Source organism: Pristis pectinata, chromosome 8 (assembly GCF_009764475.1).
Source record: "Pristis pectinata isolate sPriPec2 chromosome 8, sPriPec2.1.pri, whole genome shotgun sequence".
In the NCBI taxonomy this organism is placed as follows: Eukaryota; Metazoa; Chordata; class Chondrichthyes; order Rhinopristiformes; family Pristidae; genus Pristis; species Pristis pectinata.
The window spans coordinates 79,133,308-79,149,895 of NC_067412.1; the positions used below are offsets into that span (position 1 = coordinate 79,133,308).

The 16,588-nt window shown below is 40.0% G+C and overlaps 1 protein-coding gene across 1 annotated transcript in view; it reads left to right on the top strand.

The window, feature by feature from the left end:
- The first annotated feature begins 677 nt into the window (after positions 1 to 677).
- The window catches only part of smarca1 (SWI/SNF related, matrix associated, actin dependent regulator of chromatin, subfamily a, member 1), a 62,396-nt gene continuing 46,485 nt past the window's right edge, over positions 678 to 16,588 (top strand). The window contains exons 1-4 of the mRNA XM_052021629.1: positions 678 to 823; positions 5,197 to 5,247; positions 10,416 to 10,502; positions 12,912 to 13,078. Coding sequence (XP_051877589.1) covers positions 773 to 823; positions 5,197 to 5,247; positions 10,416 to 10,502; positions 12,912 to 13,078 — 356 coding nt within the window. The 5' untranslated portion in view covers positions 678 to 772. The remainder of the gene's footprint in view (positions 824 to 5,196; positions 5,248 to 10,415; positions 10,503 to 12,911; positions 13,079 to 16,588) is intronic.

Below are 16,588 nucleotides of genomic sequence, written 5' to 3' on the forward strand. Positions count from 1 at the left end.
TACTTTCTCCATTTGTCTCAGAAACAAATAGTTCTGCTGTATGTCATCTTCACTTGGCTCAGTTTCACTTTCTCCACTTGCAAAGCCTGACTGGGCATTTTCCACATCTTGGCATTTCACAGCTTCTACATTCCTATGCTTGTCTTCTCTTTCTCTCTCTAAATGCACTAATTTCACAGCTTTTATGTTCCTTTGTTCATGCTGTCTCTAACCCTGTCATTTATTTACCAATCAGTTAACTTCATCAACAGCTAATGCCCCCACAAGAACCCTGGCCTCACAATATCAGATATATTCTCTCTCTTTCTCCCATCCCTCCCTTACAGACTCCCCAATATGAAACGAACTTGTTTTCTCCCTTTCCATCGATGCTGCCGGACCAGCTCCCATTTCTGGCATTTTCTGTTTTTATTCCTGATTAACAGCATCTGCAGTTTTTAAAAAAAATTAATAAAACCATTGTCCTACCCCAAGAAGCAAGGCTGAAAGGGTTTGCCTAGGCAGCGTAAGTTGACAGATGTGCCTGATCATACGCACTGGCCAACATGTCACGGACTGGCAGAGGTGCGTCTGCTGAATGATTGGTGGAATGGTGACAAATCTCGCGATAGGGTTTTGACAACACGGCTCAGAGGAGTTTTTTGGGGGGGTGGGGGGAGAAAAAATAACAGTATAATAACGAGACGAAAAAAATCTGCGCTTGAGTTAAAAAAACATCCTAACATTACATGGTTTCTTTTTGCACGGGGGGGATAATCTCGGTGAAAGGAAGATGTGTGAGGAGGAGAGGGCCAGCACCTCTGGGCAGCCCGAGAAGGCCGGGGTGAGTGTGGAACGGGAGCGGGAGCGGGGGCAGGGAGCCGGGGTGAGTGTGGAGCGGGAGCGGGGGCAGGGAGCCGGGGTGAGTGTGGAGCGGGAACGGGAGCGGGGGCAGGGAGCCGGGGTGAGTGTGGAGCGGGAGCGGGGTCCGGTAGAGTGTGGACCAGGAGCTGGGGCTCTCGGAACGTTCATTGTCTCCAACTTTGTATCGATCGGCGATGGAACGCGGGCCCTGTCTCCATGTTCTAAGGTGCCAGACCCCGGCCCCGACACTGCTCCCCGGCGGAGATCCCCGAGGCTTGTCATTTCGTGCTGAGTACTGCTTGTTCAAAGCTGACCTGCCTTTATTGTTTTGAATACACAGACGTAACGTGGTTGGAGCGCACTTGGGAGTGTTTATTGTGCAGGGGGCGGGAGATATTCTGTCTTGTTAAGGTTCGGAAGGCTGCGCGCCCTGTTTATGCTTCACCAGCAATGGCGAGGAACAGAATGATGGAGGTGGGAGAAAGGAGGGCGGATGGAGCCAGTATAGTTCAGGCCTCGCTGTCCAATAACGTCAGCGCTGGCCACATAGTGCACAAAGCTGTATTCTGTGACGTTTGTACTGGGGGGGGGGGGGTAATAGCTGCAATTGCTAGACAGCAACCTGCACCCCCCCCCAACTAAATAGGAAAGTAGTGATGGGTTTGCAACTCCACCCAGTTTATAATTCTCAGCATCCCTTCTGTGAAGGGACTTTCTGTGTAATGAGTCTGAATTGAGGAGAGGAATCGTATGAGAATTGTAAAAGTTGTTAGGGATGAAAAGAAGTTGATTATTCCATGCAATCAAGAAGGTTTAATCTTGTGGGGCAAATTTTTACACAGAGTGGTGAGTGCCTGGAATGCGCTGCCAGGAGTAGCAGTGGAGGCAGATACGATAGAAGTGCTTAAGATGCTCTTAGACCATGTGCAGGCAGAAGGGATTAGGTGTTATTAGCATATTTAGTTTGGCAGAACATTGTGGGCTGAAGGGCCTGTTCCTGTGTTGTACTGTTCTATGTTCTGTGCTCGTTCTTTAGAAATATTCTTTAAGCTCCTCTCTACAATTTCCTGGGACTCTGTCTATAAAGGGCCCAAGTTTACTGTCACTTATCTCTTCCTTTTTTATGAAAACACTTAAAAATCTGTTTCTTTTTTTTTGTTTATTTACTCTCCCATTTTATTTTCTTCCTCCTTTTTCAGTTTCTTGACCTTTTGCTACTAGTTCAATGATTCAAATCCTTGGGCTGACGACTCTTTTTGGCTGTGCTTTAAGTCACTATTTTAATCTGATAAGATTTTTCAAACTTCTTTGGTTATCATCGTTGTAACACATTTCAGCTTTAATCCTTAAGGGGATGCATAATAAGAATTTTGAATTATTTCTTCAAATATTTGCTATTGATTACCATTGATTGTATCTTTCAACTGATACCTGTTGCTCAAGTACACCAGAGCCTCTTTCTTACTCTGAGCTTCAAATGGTTTCAAGCTTTGGAACATTTCTTTGTCCTTCTCAGATTCTCAGGTCCTTATTCCATAGCCAATGTCTTGCATACTTATGTACCTTAGGACCTTCAGATGTCAATACTCTCTAATCCTCTTCAAAATGTATGCCTGACTGTCTCACACCACAGTAGCAAACCTATTCCCAACTTCACTGATCTCTATGCCAAGATTCAATTGTTATTCTTAGCACACATTTCAATGATTTCAACATTTGCCATTATGACTGCTTTAAGTCATCTAGTCATCATTTGGTCTCATGTTGAGTTTATTGGGTAGAGGTTAAAAATAGCAAGGAAAAGAAGACAGTGTGAGGAGTAATGTGTTTGGGGGCCCTTGTGCATGAAACACAGGAGGCTGGTATCTAAGTACAGCAGGTACTAGAGAAGGATAACGGAATATTGGCCCTAATTTCAAGAGGGTGGAGTGTAAAATTAATAAAGCTTACTGCAGCTGTAAAGGCAACAATGAGATCACATCTTGAACCATAAGACATAGAAGCAGAATTAGGCCATTCGGCCCTTCGGGTCTGCTTTGCCATTCGATCATGGCTCATCTACAGTATTTTTCCCTCTCAACCCCATTCTCCTGTCTTCTCCCCGTAACCTTTGATGCTCTTACTAATCAAGAACCTATCAACATCCTTCCTTGGATATGGGGCCCAAAACTGCTCACAATATGCCAAATGTGGTCTGACCAATGCCTTCTAAAGCCTCAGCATTACATCCTTGCTTTTATATTCTAGTCCTCTCGAAATGAATGCTGACATTGATTTGCCTTCCTTACTACCAACTCAAACTGCAGGTTAACCTTTAGGGAATCCTGCACGAGGACTCCCAAGTCCCTTTGCACCTCCAAATTCTGAATTCGCTCCCCGTTTAGAAAATAGTCTGCACCTTTATTCCTTCTACCAAAGTGCATGACCATACACTTCCGTACACTGTATTCCATCTGCCACTTCTTTGTCCATTCTCCCAATCTGTCCAAGTCCTTCTGCAGACTCCCTGCTTCCTCAACACTACCTGCCCCTCCACCAATCTTTGTGTCATCCACAAACTTGGCCACAATGCCATCAATTCTGTCATCCAGATTATTAACATATAATGTGAAAAGTAGCAGACTCAACACCGACCCCTGTGGGACACTGCTTGTCACCGGCAGCCAACCAGAAAAGGCCCCCCTTTACTCCCACTCTTTGCGTCCTGCCAGTCAGCCAATCTTCTATCCTATAATACCATGGGCTCCATCTTGTTTATATTGCTAAACCGTCTTGTTTAGCAGCCTCGTATGCAGCACCTTGTCAAAGGCCTTCTGAAAATCCAAGTAAACAACATCCACTGACTCTCCTTTGTCTATCCTGCCTGTTACTTCCTCAAAGAAGTAACTTTACAGTACAGTACAATACACCCTACAGTACAGGTAGTTCTGCTATAACATGACAATTGCGTTCCTAAGAAACCTTGTGTTATAGAAAATCACATGATAAAAACAATTGTGTCAATGGGTCAAAAGGGGGTTTGGGGTTAGAGAGCTTCAGACTTGCAGTAACAGTTATTTTTCCCACAGGATTTTCAAAACTAAAGGATTCTTTATTAGCTATGTTTATTGTGTTATTGCAGGCTAGAAGTGGCTGTATGTTGCACTGTTTAGTAAAGTATCCTTGCACAGGTGTCAATAGAAGTGATTACTTGTCAGTTTCCAATGGCTTCTTGCAGTGAAATCAGCAGCCTGTGCTCTTAAGAGACAACTGTGTCTGATTACTGTGGGGAGGTTACATGTCAACAGTCCTTTTCCACAACAGCTTTTTTTTCTGCTTGTCAATTTCCAAAGTAGCTCTTAAGTGGTTCTCTAGTCCCTGATCAAAATCACATTATTCTTCTATTTAAGATATTATTTCCTTGGAGGCAGTTCAGGGAAGGATGATCCTGGGTATGGAATGGTTATCCTACGAGGAAAGATTAAACAGGTTCAGATTCTGCTTGTTGGAGTTTTGAAGAAAAAGAGGTGATCTTATTGAAACATAATTCTCCTTGCGGCGAGACAGGGTAATTGCTGAGCGGATGTTTCCTGTCATGGGAGAGTCCAGAGCCAAAGGTTCATCATTTATGACTGAGATGAGGAGAAATTTCTGCTCTTAGAGAGTTATGAACTTTTGAAACTACTTGCAACTTTGGTACATAAGTGCAGTGGCTACTAGAGAAGGATAATGGAATGTTGGCCCTTATTTCGAGGGGGTGGAGTGTAAAATCGGGAAAGTTTACTGCAACTATAAAGGTACCAAAGAGATCACATCTGGAGTATAGGTAGTTCTGTTATAACACAACAGTTGCGTTCCTAAGAAATCTCGCGTGAGAGAGAGAGCTGTGGGGTCAAAGTCCTTGGGTATACTTAAGGCTCAGATAGATCAGTGAGGGAATCAAGGATTATGGGGAAAGGGCAAGATTGTGGACTTGAAGGTACGTCGCATCAGCCATGATCCCCTTGAATGTTGGAGCAGGCAGGAGAAGCTGAATGGCCTACTCCTGTTCCTACTTCTTATGGCCTGGTCTTATTCTGCCATCTCAGATACTTAGCAAAGTAGCACAGCCCCACCCATTTCTGGGAAATAGTGACAAAGTATCCTTCACCACCAACCAGGAGCATCCTCATGAACATCTTATCTTGTAAGTTTTGTTTGATAAAATAAGCCACATGGTTAAAACATTTATGGTAATCAGAGCCACCCATGAACAGTGTCTGCATAACTCCACTGAATATTGAGGAATTCAAAACCAAACATACTTTTGGAATATTGTATAATTTTGATATTGTTTTAGTTCTGAAATAATAAAATCCTGATGTTTTTCCACAGCTCTATATTCAGACCAGCCCTGGAACTAAACAAGAACCTTCAACTACGCAGGTACATGGGCAGAATCTGTTCTGGGACTGTGTGTATGCATTCTGATTTATATAAATATGTTGTATTTATTACTTTAGTTTTATCTGTGGATTCCAAGTTTTATCTGTACTTGTGGTCTTTGAAGGAAATTTAGTTCTAAATTTGGTCTAACTTTTTTGTTCTCAGGTTTTGACTGCAGAGGAAATTTACTTTAAAAAAACAGTTTTTATGTTTTCCAGTTTTCTTTTTTTTAAATTTTTAAAAATTTTATTTACAGCACGGTAACAGGCCCTTCCGGCCCAACGAGTCCGCGCCACCCATTTTAACCCCAAATAAACCTACCCGTACGTCTTTGCAATGTGGGAGGAAACCGGAGCACCCGGAGGGTGCTTTTCCTTTTTTTAAATACTAATTATTTTGAATCCTATATAACCAGGAATGGCACAAGAGATGTTAAGAAACAATAAACTGTGCCTTGAATAATGAAATATATCTACTTGCTTCCACTTCCCAAATCTGTACCAAAATTTGTTGACTGCAGCTTGCTACTATTTTATACCCAGTCTGCTGTTAGTTTTTCTTTGTCTCCCTTCTTAAGAAATTCATTTTGAATTTTAATTCTGTTGATGAAAACATAGCTTTAGTATGTGTATTTTCCTTTTATTAATTTTTGTTAATCAAAATAACACCATATATATAAATACTTAGATCTTCTTGGTGAATGTTCATGTTGGATTTGTATATTTAAAAAAAAAACTTCCAAGTTGAACAATGCATCAGCACCTATCTAACATTATAATTGTAAATAGGAGGTAATAATGCACAAACAAAATTGTCTGGATTTGTGACACTTCAGCAATGGCTTCCTTAAAGTGTTGATATTTCTTCTTTCTTCGTGGTTTTTCTCTTAAAGAATAACAGAATTGTTATGTATTCCCAATAGCCCATCACCAGCATGGCTGATCATGTGCAAACATGAGAAAAATAATTCCTATTTATGATACTGGTTTTCATAACTCTTATTTCATCGCAATATCACACAATTTGAATTATCTCCTCAGAGTTAACCCACATTTTATTGCAGTGGTGTGATGTCTCACAGATCAAATAGATATACAAATAGCCTGAAAACATTAACACTCCACTTTTAAAATTTCGGTGAAATCCTAATGATACTTTTTTAGTCCTTTGTGAGTGGGAATTAGCTATTTCTGAAAAAAAAATTATAACTCTGTTCTTCAGGTAGTAAGTGGGTAGTTGAATAAATTTTATAGACCAGCATTGTCATGGCTTCTGTTTCGGAAAATAAAATGGGATCAACTAAGTACAGACTGAAGAAAAAAGTTTACTCTCTTTTCTGCATTCTCCTCGCTGGCTTGAATACAAGGACAAAAGGAGAAAGGTTTCATCTTTCCTTGTTTCCCCTTCACCTGATGACCCCACGTCTTAATGAAGAAAGTTATCATTTTGGGAATCTGATAATGTTCTGCAATTATGATGCATTGACTATGTTTCTGCCATGGAGAAATTATGCCAGGCATATTTAATGTTTAGTTATTCCTTGTTTTAATTTTTTGTACAGGGTGTTTATTTATACAATAAAAAAAATCTCCCTCCAACTCTCACCTCCTGTGTTTCCACCCTACCCCTTCCCCCCCCCCCCCCCACTGATCCTCCTCTGCTCCTCCTAATTTTGCCCCCTTTCTAGCCCAACATCACACATTTTCATCCCCCTCCTGATTCTACCAACCCACTCATTTCACTCCACCGGCTCTCCACACCACCCCCCCCCCCCGCCCCCCCAGCTATCTTGTTCAGATTCCACCTGGCTTTCACCTCTCCCCTAATGGTTCCCATTATCACTTTCTTTACTTATTAGATTCCTGCACTTTGTATCCATGTTTGTATTCCTACTTCTTTATTCCTATTCCTTTGTATTCCTACTTATGCCTTTCTAGCTGTCTCCACTTTCACCCTCCCCCCCCACCCACCTGTCTCCCTCTGCCTCTTTTTTTTGTCTGCCTCCATCTATCACCCATCCACCTGCCTCTGTCTTCCAGCTCCACCTCTTCCCCTCCCCTACCTGGCATGATCTGCCCTTCATCCCCCCTGGTTCACCACTCCCCCTCTCCTCTTTACAACGGCTAAATGGTTATCTCCCTCTCTTTTCTCCATCCTAATGCAAGATTTCATCTTGATATGTCAACAATTCCTTTCCCCACAGATGCTGCTTGACCCCCTGAGTTCCTCTGGCAGATTGTTTGTTGCTTCACATTCCAGCATCTGCAGTCTCTTGTGTCTCAAACAAATCTCCCTATTCAGAGCAACTGAGTTCATCAGTTGCTGTGTCCATTACCATGCTTTTGTTTTGTTTTTTGCTTTGAAACTATTTTAACCTTCATATATTTAGATGATGTTTCCTGTTTAAGCATGTATCATTTTTGTTTTTGTTTGAACTTCCTAGTCAGATTTTGGTCAAGGTTATTACATTTCTCCAAACCACACACATTTGAAAGTGTACTTAAATTATAATACTTTGCTATGAAGTACACTCCCAGATCACTAGAGCCAGCTATCAATGTTAGAGGAATAGCTAGCCACTAAACTGCTATATTTTGCTGCTTTAAACTGTTTGGAGTTTCGAACTGAGCTGTGTGATCGGGGAACCCCAGATGGCTCATAAAGCATTTACAATTCTCAAACAATTTGACCCTGATAGAAAACAAGTTCCAAAAAATAATTTATTAACTCCGGGTGTTCCCTTTTAGGTTGTCGCATAATCCCTTGGTGAGCTGCAGAATCAGACCAATAAATCTCAGACAGTATATGTTCTTATTGATTTCAGAGTAGTTGCAGTTAGATAAATTTTTAACTCAAGGATAAAGTATATTTCATGTTAATTAAATGAAACCATGCAGATTTATTACTATAATAAGCATGCTTCTTTTGGCCTTTTCTCCATTCTAGAACAGTTTAGAGAAGATGCGAACTTTTACTTGGAAAGTCTTTGAGCTATTCAAAGTAGGTAATCATATTAGTATTGCATAGGTCCAGAGGGAAGAGAAATTTTAACTGGAACTACCTTATAACAAGGGTAGCAATGGAAATTAAAAATTGACATTAAAATTCTAAAGTCAAAAGAGAAAATGTTGATGATTCACAACTGGTCACTCAATTTCCAAAACGAGAAAGGCCAAACTAGCTTTCGAGATGGAGATCCTTGGTTGGAGCAGAGTTTATTTCATCCAAGAGTTACTGTGTCTTTTCTCTCTCGTGTTGTTGACCTCGCAATCTCTGTTCTGGTTACTTAACAAGGAGTCGTTTTCATCATTATTGTAAAATATATAGGACAGCAACATAAGACTAGTTGGAAAATCCTCTCCTGTATCTATTATTGATAACCTGAGCTTCCCAATAACTTGGTGGCTTTGTATAACACCAAGTACTTTGTAGACCAGGCAAGCCTTGCTTCTGAACTGTGGGTTTTGCTAATCTGAGTTAGCAAAGCGTGGCTGGGAATGACCAGGGGATGAACCGGTACAGAGAAAATAAAATTACTGAATCTTTGTGTAATTATGTAACTCCAAATATATAAGAGATCTATGATACTATATTGCAAGAAGCAGATATTTGGGTCATTTGAAAGCTGAAATTAAGTTCTGTGATCTTGGACAGGAGCTGTTGGAATAGTGACAAGGATAGGTTTATTTGTTTTTTTTAATGTCCCATTATTGTTTCCAGGGATAGCATGAGTATTTTCTAATTTCCCAAGTTGCCTGCTTCTTCAAATGATGGCAGGAGTTGCTACTTTTACACACGGACCACTGCTGGTGGACCCGGGAAAATATGAATGGAAGGATTTCTTGGTATTGGTGAATGGTTTACTTAGTTGTGGCTTCAGTAATGAAATAAATTTCAAACAAGTATCCTTTGCGTTGGACTGAACCAGATCTTGACATGGAGTTTTTTTTAAGTCGTTATCATTTAATAATACTATTTGTTTTGTTAAGAACTTGTGCCACACCACTGGTTCTTAAGCCTGTGCCCTAACTACATAACATGGAAAAAAAACGTTTTCCTCATTAGTGTAAAGCGAAAGAAAATGTGGGTTAGTCATGAAATGCAAGTACACAGAGATCTAATGATCTAGCAGTTGCTGTGCATTACATGAATAGACAGATTCATGATTATCAATTTGAATTATTTCTAAGTTTACGATTGCTACAGTTAGAAATTTATCTAACAAAATTGTGCTGAAGTTCTACGGTCCCTTCTTTCCATTTGAATGTAATTTAAATTTCAGAAGATAATGCAATTCCTCATACATTATAATTTTTCTATGGGGTATTTATCTAGGTATGATTTTGAAACAAAACATGAATATATATTTTTTTAGCTTCAGTGATGTAATATGAAAAGGTGCAGCCTCTGTCATATCCGCCAGAAGATAAGGGGTTCAATTTTGGTCTTTGTTACTTCAACCGAGTGAGCTCTAATAGTTTAACAAAGATTGTAATTGGTTTCAGTGCCTCTGGACCTGAGATGAGAAAAGGCTTTGAAAAAGACTGACAGCGAGGTCAAAAGGGATGGAGGGAGGAAGTGCATCACGATAACAGAGGATCCATTCATGATTTTAATGAACACTGACACTGTGCTGTGGCTAGGGTTGAAAACTGAAAGGAGAGATTCAAAAATGCTGTTGAAGGAAAAGATGGCAGAGGAACATAGGAGATAGATTGGTAGTTTGCAAGCGTAGAATAGTTGGAAATGGGTGTTTTGAGGTGGTGACAGCAGTGGTTTCAAAAGGATGGGAGGTCAGTATCTGAGGTGAGAGTGTCATTAAAAATGTTGTTAAAGTTTTGTGGACATTAAGAAGAGATACAGGCCATTGGTAGAAATATGGAGTTTACCCTATAGAAATTTACTGACTAAAAAGAAAGTGTTTTGCATGAACCTGGCAAAGCTAGTTGCAAATCCACAGTAAGGTATTGGCTATCAACAGCACATGGAGCCCAAAGAATAGGTACTGCTTAGCTATGTTCATTGTGATATATTTGCATTCATGACTATCTTGATGAGTAATGGAAGCATAGAGATGTAAAAGAGTTTTAGTGAACTTTTTTAAGTTAAAAGAATCTGGAGTCTTAAAACAAAATCATGACTGATTTACTTTTGCTTTTAACTTTCAGAGTTATGTTTTGCCATCGCAAAATAAACAGCCTCCAAAGAGCTCAAATACAGGAACTGATGTGGATCCGGAATACGAAGAGAAAATGGTAAGAGTTGATCAGAGGATCTAAAACAGATCCTTGTACTTTGTGCACTTAATTACTGCAAATCATTTGTCAGAGTTTTTATAGGATAAAATCTGTGTGAGTCATTGGGCCAGTATTTATAGGGGTAGGGGCAGTTTTATGTTTGGGTTTATCCTAGGCTCTACAGAATTTTTCAGAGAGCTGTTGTATGTACCCTTTGAAATTCATTTTCTAGCCTCAGCCATTGATATTGAGAGACAGATTGGTCAGTGAGTGAGGCACAAGGAGCAGGACTCTAGTGGGGACAATAGCAGAAGGAGGTAAAGATTGGGTATCTCGAGAAATTGATATGGGTTGGGGGGGTGGGGGGAAGGTTGTCAGGAGAGATCAAGTGATTGGATTGGATGGCAGAGGATTGTCAAGAACACCAAGAGGGCACCAGCTCACAGAAGATGGGTGGGCAGTGGGTAGTCTGGGGCTTGATTTTTGAAGAAGTCAAATGTACAGTATACTTGTTGCATATATCCTTGGATGTATTGTTACTCCTAGCTTGTTCACAATGCTATAAGCATGCAGTTTGGCACAGCAACCCTCACTTATCGTTCAGGTGCTGGTTTTCTGTGGCCTGGGAAACCTGTCCACCCAGTGGAAAAAAAATCTAATGCATGTATCCTCGAGGCTGAATTTAAAAGAGCAACCTGTTTTCTGGAAGCTAGTTAATTGTTTGCTGTATTTGAGAAATTTGATATTTTTATTTCTCACTTAAATTGGGTGTGAATCTCGTGCCCCTCTCTCTGCATCATATTGTTCTAATCATACTCTTAAAGTTGTTACATATAAATTATCTGTCAATGAGATGTTGTTTCCAGAATGTTGGCTGGCTCCTGTGATCTTTAGTTTGAATTTGCTGGCAAGTTCAGCAACAATTATGTTGAAATAACAGCAGCAGGCACTAGATGAGTGCTATTTCCGGTGAATAAAACTGCATGTTACCTCTCGTTGATTTGGAACTGAATGCCCCTGTGTTTGACCTTATCTTTGGTGGGCCCGTCTCAGTCGTCCCAGGCCTCAAGGTATCGCATTCTCAGGCCCCACCACTTGGAAACGCCCTGATGGCCTTTTAAGACTGATAATCAGAGACATAAAAAGTTGAAATTTATGTAAATAAGATGTTAGAAATAAATAAAAAATGAAAAAAATTAATTTGTAAATGCATTAAGGCACTTTAATTAAAAACAAATATACATTGAAAATATGTGGAAGCAATAAGATTAACAAACCCTACTTTTTCACTCAAAGTCCTCGGCCCTATTTGAATGACCAGCTGAATGCTCTGAGGGGCAAGGTACGAAGTGATGCTCAGAATGTTGTGGTTAGTTTTAGATGGCCACATCTAGCCTCTAGCACCTTCTGTACCTTCACACCATACTGCGCAGGCATGAAGGACATTAATGCACACACACACAATGCAGCCAGCCGGTAGTTCTCTCCAGACTTGTCACCTTGGCTGTTAGTTTGATCCAGCCATTTGGAAGTATTCATCCAATTTAATTGGTATTGGTTTATTATTGTCATGTACCGAGGGACAGTGAAAAACTTGTTTTGCATACTGTTCGTACAGATCAATTCATTGCACAGTGCATTGAGGTAATACAGGGTAAAATAACAGAATACAGAGTAAAGTTGACAGCTACAGGGAACTTCATTGCAGATAGACAATAAGGTGCAAGGTCACAACAAGGTAGATTGTGAGGTCAAGAGTCCATCTCATCGTATAAGGGAACCGGTCAATAGTCTTATCACAGTGGGATAGAAGCTGTCCTTGAGCCTGGTGGTATGTGCCCTCAGGCTCCTGTATCTTCTACCTGATGGGAGAGGAGAGAAGAGAGAATGACTCGGATGGGTGGGGGTCTTTGATTATGCTGGTTGCTTCACCAAGGCAGCGAGAGGTATAGACAGAGTCCATGAAGGGGAGGCTGGTTTCCGTGACATTCTGGGCTGTGTCCACAATTCTCTGCAGTTTCTTGCGGTCCTGAGCAGAGCAGTTGCCATGCCAAGCCGTGATGCATCCAGATAGGAGGCTTTCTGTGGTACACTACTAAAAGTAGGTGAGTGTCAAAGGGGACATGCCAAATTTCTTTAGCCTCCTGAGGAAATGATTTAATTATGTCTTGTTGGAATGTACTATTTGCTTTTTGAACCTACTCACAAAAATGATGACTGATGTACACAAGTGTGGTTTCTTCTGTGGGTCTGGGGTAACATGCCCCTCATCTCTAAAGCCAAATGTTGGATTTTTTTTAAGGATAGAGGGGGCGGGAGTATCTTCATTGTGGTGGTAATGGGAGTTCCATTGTATCAAATAAGAATTTATTTGATATGCCAAGAATCAAGTTTTGACTGCGGATTATTTTGCTTTCTCTTTCACAGAAAATGGACCGAACCAAAAGGTTTGAATTCCTTTTAAAACAGACTGAGCTTTTTGCACATTTTATCCAGCCAGCTGCTCAGAAAGCTCCATCATCTCCACTAAAGTTAAAACTGGGAAGACCTCGAACAAAATTGGATGAAAAACAATCACTGCTTTCAGTTGGAGAGTAAGCAATGTTTGAAGCCATGGCATTTAAAAAAAAAACTTTTAATACTTTTGCCTTTCCAATGACCTTTTAAAGTATGAACGAATCTGTGTGTGATCAAGAACTTTTCATCTCTTCATAGTTTTTCACAAAAAAAATCTGCATGAACACCATTTAACCCAATAGCAGATTCTCTAGTCATAAATATTTAAAACCTATAATGATCAAGTGACTCTTAACTTCAAATGCTCTTCCCCATTTTATTTTGACAGAAAGGGGCTTATTAACTTTCCGGGTCTGGCAAATGATGGCTACCTAAAATGTCAAGTTATCATTGAACTTTTCAATTACTCATGAATCTGGTGTATATTTCAGACAGGCCCATTAATATCTGAAAAGAGAAAAGATGGGAAGAGAGACACAAGAGGCTGCAGATGCTGGAATCTGGAGTAACAAACAATCTGCTGGAAGAAGTCAGTGGGTCAAGCAATGACTGTGGGAGGAAAGGAATTGTTGACGTTTCGGGTCGAAACCCTGCATCAGGACCCGAAATGTCAACAATTCCTTTCCTCCCACAGATGCTGCTTGACCCGCTGAGCTCTTCCAGCAGGTTGTTTGTTGCGAAAGATGGGAACAGGAGTATTGGTGCAGTTTTTATCTTGTCTTTTTTGTTTTACTTGAGAAAGGAATCACAGTGGAGGGTAGATTCATAAGATGATTTTTGGCATGAGAGGGATGTTCTATGAAGAATGATTGAGGAAGCTTGGTTTATGGTACTTGAAGAATAAGAATTAATGTTATGAAGACTTACAGATTTTGAGAGATTTCTGGAGTAGCAAGGCAGTTTGTTTTTGGTGGACAATCCAGAATTATGGGGCATTGTCTCAGAAAATGGGAGTATATTTGGGACTGAGATGAAAAAATTATTTACAGAGGATTGCAAGCTTTTGGAACACTCTACTGTCAGAGGGCTGTGGATAGTCAGTCTTTGAAGATATTTACAACTGTGATTTTTGAACACTTAGGTGGGGAAAAAGCCTATGAAGATTGGACAGGTATTGAGGCACAGGATCAGTGATTATCTTTTGGAATAGCTGAGGTGGTTAAAGGGTCGTGTGGCTCTCTCCTGTTTCTGCTGCTCTTGTACTTTAGTTACGCATTTACTCCCACAAACTTATTCCACCACAGGAGCTACAGTATTTAAAAGGTGCATGTTGATATGAATTTGAAGTGTTCATCTAGTTTAATTATAAATGATGTAATTGACAGAATGTACTGTTTGCTTTTTGAGCCAACTTAGAAAGATGTTGAGTGATGTGCACATAGGTGCGGTTTCTTTTAGGTAGGCTTTGAAAGAAACAAAATAATAATGCGATTACTAATTAGGCAGTTAAGGCTTCAGGGAAGGGTGGAATCTTAACGATTTCTGACTGGTCATGTATATTGTTGATTAAGCAAGCATGTGCATTGGACTGAACTTGGAGCAGGTAGGCTCCTAATAGAAAAAGCAGCAGGATAAGTTGAGAGGAAATACACAGAGCTTTTCAAGCATAAGTCTCTACTGAATTCACTGTATGTTTATTTCTGAGCTGCTCAGAAAGGTATTAAAGCCTAGAATTTACAGTTGGCAATAATAGATGCCTATCTTAACAGTGTACCCTTTGACAACACTGTATTACCATTGAATTGAAGGGAGCTTTGCAAAGTTGAGCTGTGTTTACGTGAATGTGAATGTAAGTTGAAGAGAGCACAGGTTCTGGGGCACTGATGAGTTTGAAAGTAGCACAGGAATCGAGGGCCTCGGCAACTGGAAGGGTGTGCAGAACTGAGACTCCGGTGAGTAAATGGCAGCATGGGAAACATCGTCTAGTGCATCAGATGCCGAACCATCAGGATTTCCAAATTGATAGTGGCTTATTGGAGCTTTACTATATCCAAACTAAATTAGTAATGCACTGGTGCTGTGCGAAGCATATTTTGTATTCTTCTTTAAATGCTTTGGATTTCTCTGTGTCAGCAAGCTGTGGATAGTTAGCTGTTGAGTATGTTGGAGACTGTGATTGACAGATGACTGAACATGAAGGAATTTAAGAAATATCGGGATACCGTGAAAGGGTGGAGTTGAGACAGATAATCTAAGTGAATGGTGGATTTGAGGGACCATATGATTCACTATTGCATCCATTTCTTAATTCCTATGAATGTTATATTTAAATTTGGGTAGACTTAATGTTACTGAATTTAAAGGATTGTCTAGAAAGGCAGAATTACACAAAGAGCCAAGCAAAGAGTAGTTTCTGGGACCATATAACTTCATTGACTGTCTAGTTGTAAGTCTCTGAAAATGTGTTTCAGTTATCCAGAACAAAGGTCCATCATTCTGCTTTGAGTTGTAGAGCTAATTACTTACTATAGAGTCATAGACGGCAAGAGCATCAGACCCTGCTTCGAACATCCCCCCCTTGCCCTCATCATCCCCTAAACTCCCATGCTAGAAAATGCCAGTTATTCCTCCTGAAAATTTCCAAGGTGCCAATATTACAAAGCTTCTATCTACCAAAAGTTTCATCTTTCCATTCAACTGTAACTGATTGATGAGCTACATTATAAAATCATAATTAAGATTAAAAATGTATGTCTGTGAAATTAAAATTGGAGAGCTGTCTTGTATAGATTACATCTTCCATCTGGTTTTCCGCTCAGTGAAGTTAATTTCTCTTAAGATAGTGGACCTAACAGCTGTGATCTGCTCCTGCATGTTCCTCTCAGCTATTAGTCTGTTCCTGCAGTGTTGCTACATAGCAGTCTTTTCCTGAGGCATTCAACTCCACTCCAGGCTCCTGCTGTTGATTTTTAGTCGGAGACTGCTGTAAGGGTAGGTGGTGTGAAAGAAAATTTAAAATTGCCAATGGAAGCCAAGACTGAAGTCTTGAAATAGCATTCTCGTTTAACTACTGCAATAGTGGAAGAGTATAGCAGCACACAATGCTGTGGAGAAATATGGAGAAGAACTGACTTGTAAATGAAATTGCCCCACAAAATTGAAAATTGATAATAAATATTTTGAAAGCCGGAAAGATCAGCGAGTGTATATAGGCAGAACAAAAATCAAATCTGAAGGTCAAAAGAACAGGTAATCGAAAGGCAGAGAAAGCAAGTAGCTGAAGAGTTATTTAATTTGCTTTGAATGAATGGTGGCAATAACTCTGTTGTGTACCAGGTATCTGAAAAGTAACAAGTTGAATGTCTGTCTAGTTAATCTGTTTTTCAATGGTATTGATTTAGGGAAGAATGTTGGCCAGATTATGCTCTTTTTGAATAGTCCCATGGGACTTTTGAATCCAATTTTTGACTTCTAATTTAAATTCAATTATTTTACTTAAGTTACTGGAGTCATTAGTATAGGAGACTGCCATATATGTCTATATAACAAAAAAAAAGGTTTGGAATGAATTACAATTCATGAGAGGCAAATCCAGAATCTCAGAAAGATATGAGATCTCCAGAATCTTATATGGAGCATGTTATAAT